Source organism: Sinocyclocheilus rhinocerous, unplaced genomic scaffold (assembly GCF_001515625.1).
Source record: "Sinocyclocheilus rhinocerous isolate Xijiao unplaced genomic scaffold, SAMN03320098_v1.1 scaffold824, whole genome shotgun sequence".
Lineage (NCBI taxonomy): Eukaryota > Metazoa > Chordata > Actinopteri > Cypriniformes > Cyprinidae > Sinocyclocheilus > Sinocyclocheilus rhinocerous.
The window spans coordinates 127,440-139,545 of record NW_015628342.1 but is presented as its reverse complement, the minus strand read 5'-3'; the positions used below and the strand labels follow the sequence as shown (position 1 = coordinate 139,545).

Here is a 12,106-nt window from a genome sequence, read left to right as displayed (position 1 = left end):
GTGTGTGTGTGTGTGTGTGTGTGTGTTTGAGTGAAGTTCATGGAGGTCTGCTTAATGAAGTGACGGGTGAATAGAGCCCAGAACAGAGGATCACACACACACACACACACACAGACACACACACACACAGTCAAGCATGAAGTCTAGTCCCCTCTGCAGCCTGGAAACTAAAATGAAAACAATAAAAAAAAAATACAGTAAAAACAACAAAATTGTGAAATATTATTACAATTTTAAATACCTCTTTTCTATGTGAATACCTGTTAAACTGTCATTTATTTCTGTGATCTGCAGCTGAATTTTCAGCATCATTACTCCAGTCTTCAGTGTCACATGATCTTCAGAAATCATTCTAATATGCTGATTTGCTGCTCAACAAACATTTCTGATTATTATCAATGTTGAAAACACGTTTTTGAGGTAATTGTGCTAAATATAACATTGAACCCATGACAAAAACCCCAGAATGCACCTGTCTGGCTTTCATTGCGTGTGTGTGGTTTTTCTGGTTTATTCCGCATGTTTTTGTGAACAGGAAAAGGTCATTTATTCATTTCCAGAGCAGCTAATGCCCAGCATGCATCTGTGCTGTTTCTGTGAGAGCGAGAGCTGACCTTTAACTGGAATAGAGGCACAGATTAGCTTAAAAACCTTTCAGTCTGACTGCAAATCAAAAGCCGTTGAGACTCGTTCCAGCGCTGCTGCTGACGCGACGCACACATCTAAATGAGTCTGTGTTTAAGATTCAGAAATATGAAGAGTAAAATGTGCCATTGAATGCTTGACTCACAGAGAGACGCTGTGTGAGAGAAACTACACACATATTTATAAACCAGGGAATAAATCTAAATTAATCATGACAGCATGAGAACTTTATATTTAATGAGGAATATTATATATAAAACATTCCCAAAAAGATCTTCAGTGTTTTAAGACAGATATTGTGATTTAATTTGTTCAAAATGTGATGTAAAATCTAGTGTATATTTTTATTTGCACCAGATGATTTCAATTCTCTGATTTGCATGCAAAAAATATATAATTATTGACTAGATTTGCCTTTAATGCAACACTTTCTCCTCCATTACATTATGCAATCATTTGCAAAGTGAAAACCATGAATTCATTACTAAATGTGTAATTAAACTCACATGTAATATCATTATATCAAATTAATTATAGTATTTTCCAAAAAAAAAAGCAATATTACCTGCAAAGGCATTTAACAAGTTCACAAACATTTTCAAAAATATTTAACTAAATGTGTAATTAAACTCACATGTAATATCATTATATCAAATTAATTATAGTATTTTCCAAAAAAAAAAAGCAATATTACCTGCAAAGGCATTTAACAAGTTCACAAACATTTTAAAAAATATTTTAAAAAAAATCTCCAGAATATGAAAAAAAACAACAATTAACAAGTGCACAAAAACATACAAAAATCTCCAAAATATCTCAATATCTGCTAATATTGCCGAAAAATATCCAGTGATGTAAGACAAAATGCCAGACACTTGTGATTTAATTTGTTTAAATTACAATGTAAAATCGAGTGTACATTTTTATCTGCATCATTTGATCTGTTTCCATTTTCTGGTTTGCATGCAGGAACTAAAAACAAAATGTAATTATTGACTAGATTTTCATTTAATGTAATACTTTTTCCTAAATTTACCATTTGCAAAGTGGAAACCATAAGTTTATTACTAAATTCATAATTAAATTCATTAAATATGATATCAGTTATACTATTCTCCAAAAAATGTCTCTTCAACAAAACACATGATTTGAGGAATCAAGGACGAGTTACATGCTTAATTTTAATACCCAGTGTTAGTAAACCTAGCTATGAGGAACAGTAACAGTGAACAGCACTAATTAGGACTGATGATGTATTGATCAGCGCTGATATAAACATCTGGATGTTTCTGAACATCTCATTGTAAAAGATCATCTCAAGGAAAGAGCAAAGACTGAAATGCCACAAGACAGTCGTGGCGTTACACACTCGATAACTGTGTGTGTGTGTGTGACGGATCGCTTTCACTGACCCCTGCAGTCCTGTACCCTGCTGAGGTCACTGCTGCCACGGTAACATTACACTGACCAGCAACCGTCACCATGGCAACCATTCCCAGGGGCCACTGCTTGCCTCCCATCAACGGCCGATAAGAGTCAGAGACACACACACACACACAGTATTCTATATACTGTAGGTGACACTGGCTCTGTTATAAACCCTAATGAGCAGTCTACTGCCTCCACAGTCAGCTGTCTTCTAAGAGCACATCTTAACTGAAATTGCTGATTTGTAATACATATTTCACAATCATGCTGCCAACCTTTCAGATGTTTTTAGTTGATTGTCTATTAGCTTTAAGATCATCTAAAGTAACGATCAAAAGTTTGGAATAATTAACATTTTTAATGTTTTAATGAAAGAAGTTTCTTCTGCTCACCAAGGCTGCATTTATTTGATAAAAAATACAGTAAAATTTGTTAAATATTATTATGATTTAAAATAGCTGTTTTCTATGTGAATATATTTTATAATGTAATTTATTTCTGTGATGCGCAGCTGTATTTTCAGCATCATTACTCCAGTCTTCAGTGTCACATGATCTTCAGAAATCATTCTAATATACTGATTTGCTGCTCGAGAAACATTTCTGATTATTATCAATGTTAAAAACAGTTGTGCTGCCCAATATTTCTGTGGTAGCCGTCAAAAGAACAGCATTTATTTTAAATAGAAATCTTTTGACATTATAAATGTCTTTACTGTCACTTTTGATCAATTTATGTGCCCTTTTTGAATAAAAGTATTAATTTCTTTGAAAAAAAATCTATTTATCATTCTATCTGTCCGTAAGGCCTATAAACCTTTAAACTTCAAGGATGTTTTTACTTTTTAATTTAAAATCTTTCAAAAACGGCTTGACAAGATTTATCTTGACATTTTCTAGTTAAAAAAATAACACTAATTTGAATCGATTCAAATTTGAATTAATTTGAATTCTACTTTTTAAAATTCAAATTCAAACCACAACTCCGCATCCTGGTTGCTTCCTCAATTCATATTTAACTCAAATTCTTGAATTTTAATTGGAATTTAAAAAGCATTCTGAATTGAATTCTGAATGGTGCACAATCTTATTCTCAACACTGGCAAAATGCATTTTTCTTTCAAGCTGATATACACATGTATAATGTATAGTATTTCTCTTATGGCAAGATATTGATGCTGCATCCTGAACCAAACAGATTTCTGTCCAATCAGACGCTCTCTAGAATGAGAATGCCCCGCCCCTAAAACCAACTGCCAATCACTAGCAAGCAACGGAACTAGATTCAAACATCCCGTTTCAATTAGAAAAACATGAAGACAGGGGGAAAACTGTGCTCAACTCTTTCTTAAAAAGCATAAAGTAGAAAAACAAAGAGCAGAGCGCACACCTGAGACTGAACTGATGAGAACAAACCCAAAGCAGAATGTTTGAGGAACATCAATACACCACAAACACTCCAACAAGACCTGCGGGAGGATCGAACTCGGGTTTGGAGCAAACAATCGAAGCGAGTGTGAACACATTTTGTGTTTTCACACTCCTCGTCTGCTCTGATGAGCCGCGGGTCTGAGACAGCCGGGTTTATCAGGTCTGTGCTGGTAAACGAAACTAAACAAAACATTTCCCATCGCTGAGATCCTGGAGAGAATCTCAAAGATTCATGATTCAGTCCAGAATCTCCTCCACCGTTCCCACGAGCAGCAGGGCTTGTGCTGCTTCATCCTTTAAAGATGCATCTGACTTCCTGTGTGTGCCAGGAAGTACAAAACACACTTTCACTGTAAGAACTTAGGGATGTACTGGGATGCTGGCAAGTTGTCACAGAAATAAATAAAAGTTTTTGTTTACATAATATATGTATCTGTACTGTGTATAAGTGTGTGTATGTGTGTGTGTATATATAATTTTTTATTTATACATGTTTGTTTTATATTATAAAATGAATATTATAAATAAATAGATAAATAGTATAGAGAGAGAGAGATAAGAGATAATATATTGCTAAAGTTAATTAATACAAGTTATATTTAATGATTTAATCCCTGCCACGGTTTTTGTTGATTTGTATTGATGCTTTATAATACATATTGTGTGTGAAATGTTTTCTTTATTTGAACACTTGACGTGGCAGAAGCAGGGTCTGAGACAGCCGGGTTTATCAGGTCTGTGCTGGTAAACGAAACTAAACAAAACATTTCCCATCGCTGAGATCCTGGAGAGAATCTCAAAGATTCATGATTCAGTCCAGAATCTCCTCCACCGTTCCCACGAGCAGCAGGGCTTGTGCTGCTTCATCCTTTAAAGATGCATCTGACTTCCTGTGTGTGCCAGGAAGTACAAAACACACTTTCACTGTAAGAACTTAGGGATGTACTGGGATGCTGGCAAGTTGTCACAGAAATAAATAAAAGTTTTTGTTTACATAATATATGTATCTGTACTGTGTATAAGTGTGTGTATGTGTGTGTGTATATATAATTTTTTATTTATACATGTTTGTTTTATATTATAAAATGAATATTATAAATAAATAGATAAATAGTATAGAGAGAGAGAGATAAGAGATAATATATTGCTAAAGTTAATTAATACAAGTTATATTTAATGATTTAATCCCTGCCACGGTTTTTGTTGATTTGTATTGATGCTTTATAATACATATTGTGTGTGAAATGTTTTCTTTATTTGAACACTTGACGTGGCAGAAGCATGACACTTACGAGAGCTGACCGCGTCCACATACTGCGGCAGATACGGCGCCCACATGTCAATGGTGTCCTTCCGGCCCGACTGACCGATCCGCCGCAGTTCAGCCAACAGCAGCGCCTGGGCCGCCTCTCGAACCTGCAGCACACACACACACACACACGCGTCAGGTTTACACACCGACACCGCAGAGCTCTGCACACCACAGGCCGCTGAGATGAAGCCACAAATAAAGCTCACGCCTGAAAGCAGCCGGAGAAGCCATTGAGAGACGGAGCGTGTCTTTGTCCCGCGGGGTTAGCAGGTGCTCGAGCTGCCAGATATGAATGAAAGCCAATGCGAGAGACACAGAGAGCGACCCTCCGAGAAAAAGGATTAAGGATGCTTAACAGAGCGTCTCTTTCTTTTCTTTCTCTGTCTGTCTTTCTTCATTTCTCTCTCAGTGTGGCGTACGACACCTCTGCAGTCACGCACGTCTCACACACACACACACACACACACACACACACAAGGACACACGGACACACGGACACACACACACACACACACACACACACACACACACACAAGGACACACGGACACACGGACACACACGCTCGGACACACACACACACTCGGACACACAGACACACTCAGACACACACACACACACACACACTTGTGATCAGTCTAAGTAGCAGTAATCAAGCAGCGAGTGGAGATTATGGAAGATCAATGCAACAGCAGATAGACTAATCCATGACCAGGAGGAATGGACAGATTCCATCTCATGTAGAGTTCACTCTGACATTAACACCAGGAGTGACAGATAAATGAACAAATGATGGGCAGGTGCATAAAACCACAGTCACAGTGAGGACTCACTGATGGACACACACTGAGACCCACACACACACACACATACACACACACACACACACAGACACACACGGACACACACAGACACACACACACACAGACACACAAACACACAAACACAGAGCTTGGTGCAGTAAGAAAAGCGCTTCTCACAAAACAAAAGACTTCTGCTAAATTATAAATAAAACATATTTACTTTTAACATTATTATAAAAGTGATTATGTTACACGATTATGTAAAAATAATAATTAAAGACACAATATCAGTTGTGTTGGACAGTGACAAACTAACACTAGGGTTATTATAGAATTTTACACAAAACTAGAACCACAAAAAGCATTTTTGTTACTTAAAAATAAACATTAACTGATATTTAAAACAAAAAAAAAACTTATTTTAATTTTAAACTGCAATATCATTCATATTAATAGCAATTTTCATATTATATTAATTTTAATATTATAAATGAGAATAATTATGTAAAAATAAAATTAAACATTGTAACATTTTAAAAAAGAATAATTTAAATTTTACATTTAAAAATGTTTAAAAAAAAAAAAATAATAAATAAAAATAAGCCAACCATACATTTTCATTACTTGAAATAAAATAAAATGGTTAAAAAATAACTTATTTTATTTAAGCTAGCTGTCAAAGCAACATTCTTATTTTTATTTTGTTTAAAAAAATACATAAAAATTACTAACACTTTAAATAAAATTAAAATGAAACTCAAACTCAAAATATAAAAAAATATATTAAAAAAAACTAATAGTATCTTAATATTAAAAATAATACTGCTACAAACTTTAACCAACTACAATTTCAGTAGTTAAAAAGTGTAGCTTTTCTAGTCATTTTCTTGTGATTACTAGAACTTTTCCAGTAATGATATGATATTCTATTTAAATGATGTTAAAAAGAAAGAAACTCTTGGGCAAAATAGTACTTAAATGCTACTGTTAATCAATACATTTTTTATTTTCAATGTTGAGTTGAATTGTGATGTTTGTGCAATGTGTTTGTGTAAGAGAATATATATATATATATATATATATATATATATTCTCTTGCAAAACATCTCTTGTGTGTGTCAAATTATGTGACCAAACATTACTTTACAGAGAGATTATAACCTACTAGCTAAAGTCTCGACTAATCAAACTCTGCCTATTTCAGTTCAAAATCGTTGAGGAAAAATTAAGTCTCAAAAAAGGATGTATATCAAAGAGAATATATATATATATATATATATATATTCTCTTGCAAAACATCTCTTGTGTGTGTCAAATTATGTGACCAAACATTACTTTACAGAGAGATTATAACCTACTAGCTAAAGTCTCGACTAGTCAAACTCTGCCTATTTCAGTTCAAAATCGTTGAGGAAAAATTAAGTCTCAAAAAAGGATGTATATCAATTAAATGAAAGCATATAATTATTGAAATCTCAATAAGTTGAATACCTCCAGGCAGCGGTCCTGCCATCTGCGAGCCAACATCTCCAGCAGAGGAGGCCTGAACTTATCCAAACCCAGAAGATCCGGAAGCATGACACAATGCATGGCAGCCAGCTGACTCCAACCTACAGAAACACACACACACACACACACACACACACACACACACAAGCGCACAGGGTCAGAGAGACAGACCATCACCACCGTTCACAACACCCCTGCTGAATCACATCCTCACAGGAACCTGGAAAACCAAACGGCTCACAAACATCAGAGGAACATCAGCAACGCTCTCGATTCATGAGGGGAAATGAGCCACATCCAACAGAGAGTCACATATATCAGGAATATATGGAAGAGCTTTTGGAAAACAATGAGCTTGCAAACGTCAGTAATGCACATGAACACTTTCAGAGGAGAAAACTGATTCAGCTTCAAAGAAACTGGTTTAATTTCTTTATGAAACAACAAACTTACCTTTAAGAAAAATACATCAGCCCATCAGTTTATACAAAACTCATGTAATACACAGAAACACACAATTCATAATATAGACTGAATTTCTAAGATTGGAAAAAAGTGCAAAACAGAAACCCTGAAGTATTAATATAAAAGTATATAATGTAATGTAATATAATATAATCATATCATATCACATATTATATTACATTATAAACAGTTTGTGGAAAATTATACATTCAATAATTTACAGTGAACATGTTCGGAAATTACAATTGCTAATATTTCCATTACTGCATTTTCAAAAATGTAACTATTTCCATCTGTAATGAATTTTATATTTTAATTTTTCATGTCAAAATATTTTACTTTTTTTTCTAAAATGTTTTTAATTTTTTTAAGAAACATTAAAAATATTAATTAATTTCAGAAAAACAAATTTTTTAAACAAACATAAAACATGGTACAAATATTTAACATATTAACTAAAATAAATACTTAACATGATAATATAAAATAAATATTTAGCGTTTTATATGTATACTACGCCTATATACTTTATAAAAACTGCACTAATGATTTAATTTGTATTTATAAAGACGTTTATTAAAACCTGAGGAGAAATGTGTGTGTATAGATATAGAAATATATGTAAAATAAGCATGCAGTCCAAGACATTTACACACAGACAGACAGAGAAACGACTACAAGCACAAAGTACAGCAGAAGAGTGTAAGCGAATTGAACCTAGAGACAGAACCAATCACACAAACACAATAAACACACACAGGCACTGAGCGCCAGGCCCACAAGATGAACGGGAGAGAGAGCGAGCGAGAGAGCGCAGCTAAAGAAAAGGAGAGAGAGAGAGAAAGCGAGAGAGAGAGAGGCCTTTATTCAGAGAGAGAATACCTTCATTGACTGAGGGAGAGAGAGACACTCCTGAACCAGAAGACGGAGCAGCGATCGCAGCTTGCAAAGAGAGGAAAAGAGACGTGAAACAGAGAGAGAGAGAGAGATAGAGACAGAGAGAGAGACAGAGAAAGAGAGAGAAAGAGAGAGAGAGAGAGAGAGAGAGGGAGGGAGGCAGAGAGAGAGAGAGAGACAGAGAAAGACAGAGAAAGAAAGAGAAAGAAAGAGAAAGAAAGAAAGAAAGAAAGAGGCCTCCAGCAGTGTTAGAGGAATTGAGCGGCAGTTATTAAAGGAAAATAAACTGAATACATTGTTACAGAAATCACATGAACACAAGAAATCCACAGAAATTAAAATCTAAACACCATCAGAAACACACTGTTATTATGGTTATTAGTGTGAGTATAACAAAAACAATTCTAATTTTAAAATCCTTATTATTTACCATGGTAAACCACCAAAATATGACTGGGTAGGTGATACATAAAAGTCCATACAAATATATAAATATATATCCATATAAATATATATGCATATAAATGTATGAGAATAAATATTATATATATACAGTATCTCACAGAAGTGAGTACACCCCTCACATTTTTGTAAATATTTTATTATATCTTTTCATGTGACAACACTGAAGAAATGACACTTTGCTACAATGTAAAGTAGTGAGTGTACAGCTTGTATAACAGTGTAAATTTGCAGTCCCCTCAAAATAACTCAACACACAGCCATTAATATCTAAACAAAGATATAATAAAATATTTACAAAAATGTGAGGGGTGTACTCACTTCTGTGAGATACTGTATATATATATATATATATATATATATCAATAATAATAATATATAAAATAATATTAACATTAACGTTTAAGGCTATTTTCATTTTAATCACCCTTTTGTCTTCACTAGCTCATAATAAATATTCCTGCAGACATATGAATTTATAGAAGTACAAAGTCAAAAATATCATAGTTCATAAAGCAGCATTAAAAATAAATATTAAAAAGCTGTTTAAATAATTTCAGCTGTCAATTTCCCAAAACTTATTTAATGCAATAAATCAGTTATTATACTGTAGAATCATCGGACATTAATAAACATTAATAAGTAATTCTGTTATTATAGTAGTTTACCATGGTATTTAGTAGTATATGTAATAGTAAATGTTTTATAAAATAAGTGCAGAAACCTAGATAAAGATTGAAAAATATGATTAATTCAACAAAATCTGAATGAGATGAAGGTTTAAAAGAATTGTTTCGATGCAACCTTTTAAACTATTTATGCTATTATATATGTTTGTGATAAATCAAAATGAAAAAAAAAAAAAACTGTATTTCACTAAAATTTTCTGATGGTATTTCCATACAAGCCATTTCACTGCACCTGAAAAATTAATAATTATTCAAAAATAAAATAATAATCAGATTGCGATATTCTCCCTGACTGTCTCGAGCAGAAATGAGAAGAAACAGAAAATAAAATGTGACCCTGGAGCACAAAACCAGTCATAAGGGTCAATTTTTCGAAATTGAGATTTATACATCATCTGAAAGCTGAATAAATAAGCTTTCCATTGATGTATGGGTTTGTTAGGATCGGACAATATTTGGCCGAGATACAACTATTTGAAAATCTGGAATCTGAGGGTGCAAAAAAATCTAAATATTGAGAAATTCATCTTTAAAGTTGTCCAAATGAAGTTTTTAGCAATGCATATTACTAATCAAAAATGAAGTTTTTATATATTTACGGTAGTAAATTTACAGAATATCTTCATGGAACATGATCTTTGCTTAATATCCTAATGATTTTTGGCATAAAAGAAAAATCTATAATTTTGACCCATACAATGTATTGTTGGCTATTGCTACAAATATACCCCAGCGACTTAAGACTGCTTTTGTGCTCCAGGGTCACATCTGACAAGAAGGCACCTTTCGAAAGTCAATGAGACTTCAGCTCATTCTCCAGTCTTTCACACATGGCAGATGCAGTTCTTGAAACACACGTTTATTAATATTTCTGATCTCTTGACTGCTGAAGATCTACAGCTGTGACTGAGTGAGCAAGAACTACAAATCCCATGAGCACTTGAGAGAGAGAGAGAGAGAGAGAGAGAGAGATGGCAGAGCGAAGCCATGCATGCAGACAGAGAGACAGTGAGCCGCGCCAGCGTCCTGAACGGAGAGAAAATCACAAACAAACATGTTTCTACAACTACACACGTTTAGCAGAGATCAATCAGTGTATTTACAGTATTTGGCCGTTGTGATATCGCTGACATTGTTCAATAGTCACACACAAAAAAGTATTAGTTCTAAAGCTGCACAACTTGTTTAGATTATTTATTATTACTTATTTATTTTGACTAATACTTTGATCTAACAGCAATATGATCAACTTTTAACATTTCGTATTGCTGATGTTTAAATACCAGTGATTAAAAAACAGCAAAAAAAAACACACAGAAAAAAGTAAATCGGTCCAAGAGCTCATGTTCAAAAAAGTTAGTATTTTTAGGTATATTTGTAGCAGCCAAACATCATTTGAACTAAAGCATTTTTGAATGCTTATATTATGAATGTAAAGGGAATCTGTTCTTCGTTCACATTAAAGTACACAGCAAATGTACAAACTACGAGTTAATTGAATTCAGGGTTCCTTAGGTTTTATAAGGTTAAATCTAAGTCTTTTTGAGACCAATTAAAGAAAAAGAAAAAAAGAAATGGAAGGAGGCATGAAGAAATTTATCAAAATAAAGTGAGTTTATTATTAAAACAAGAACAAATATCTGTCAATGAGGTCAGAAAAATCTACTTAATTCAAAGGGAAAACACGTTTAAGCATAAACACTTAATTTTGCTAAATGTCTTATAAAACAAGACTTCATATGTTCATTTTGCATTTCAAGTAGATGTATTTTTATTTATGGATGTTTAGATATTTGTACTAGAAAACAACTTAAAATACCAAGGAAGATTTTCATTTAATGCCACGACTTTCGGCTCCGATTTAAGATCTTTTTAAGGCATTCATTTGTGATTGAAGACTTTTTAGGATCTTTAAAGATCCAGAGACCCTCTAATTGTGCATCGTCAAAGCATGTCTGTGGATCATAAAATTAAAATTAAAATAAAAAATAAAAAAGCATCTTCTGTTAATATCAAAAACATTGTGTAAAATAAGCATTCAATTAATTTTGTGTTTTTTTGACTACTTAATGCTACCATTAATTTGTACCGTTATCAGCCACTGGCTGATTAGATATCAGTATTAGCAAAAGAAAACTCATGCTGGTTGACTATAAAGGTTTGCTACGTGCTATTTCTGTTTTTTTTTTTTTTTTAATCTGCTAAAAACTTTATTCAGTCAGGAGTAAAATAGTACATACACATGGACTAAGAGCCATTAAACTCCATTCTTTTAGTCCTAAAAAAGTGAATTTTAAAACATTTTGGAAATTGCTCACCTTGGCTAAATTTATTTATTTATTTATTTATACTAGTTAATGTAGTTAATCTTTTTTTTTTCTAATTTTTAACTATTATTTCATTAAACAGTCTGAATCTAATTGGCAATGACTGTTCAGCCAAATAATAGTTCCTCTGATTAGGGAAAT

General features: G+C 33.2%; 1 protein-coding gene across 1 annotated transcript in view; it reads right to left on the bottom strand.

Moving 5' to 3' along the window:
• wdr7 (WD repeat domain 7) overlaps positions 1-12,106 on the bottom strand; it is a 126,290-nt gene that overhangs the window by 70,434 nt on the left and 43,750 nt on the right. The window contains exons 10-11 of the mRNA XM_016548936.1: positions 7,108-7,226; positions 4,796-4,919 (exon numbers count right to left, since the gene is read on the bottom strand). Coding sequence (XP_016404422.1) covers positions 4,796-4,919; positions 7,108-7,226 — 243 coding nt within the window. The remainder of the gene's footprint in view (positions 1-4,795; positions 4,920-7,107; positions 7,227-12,106) is intronic.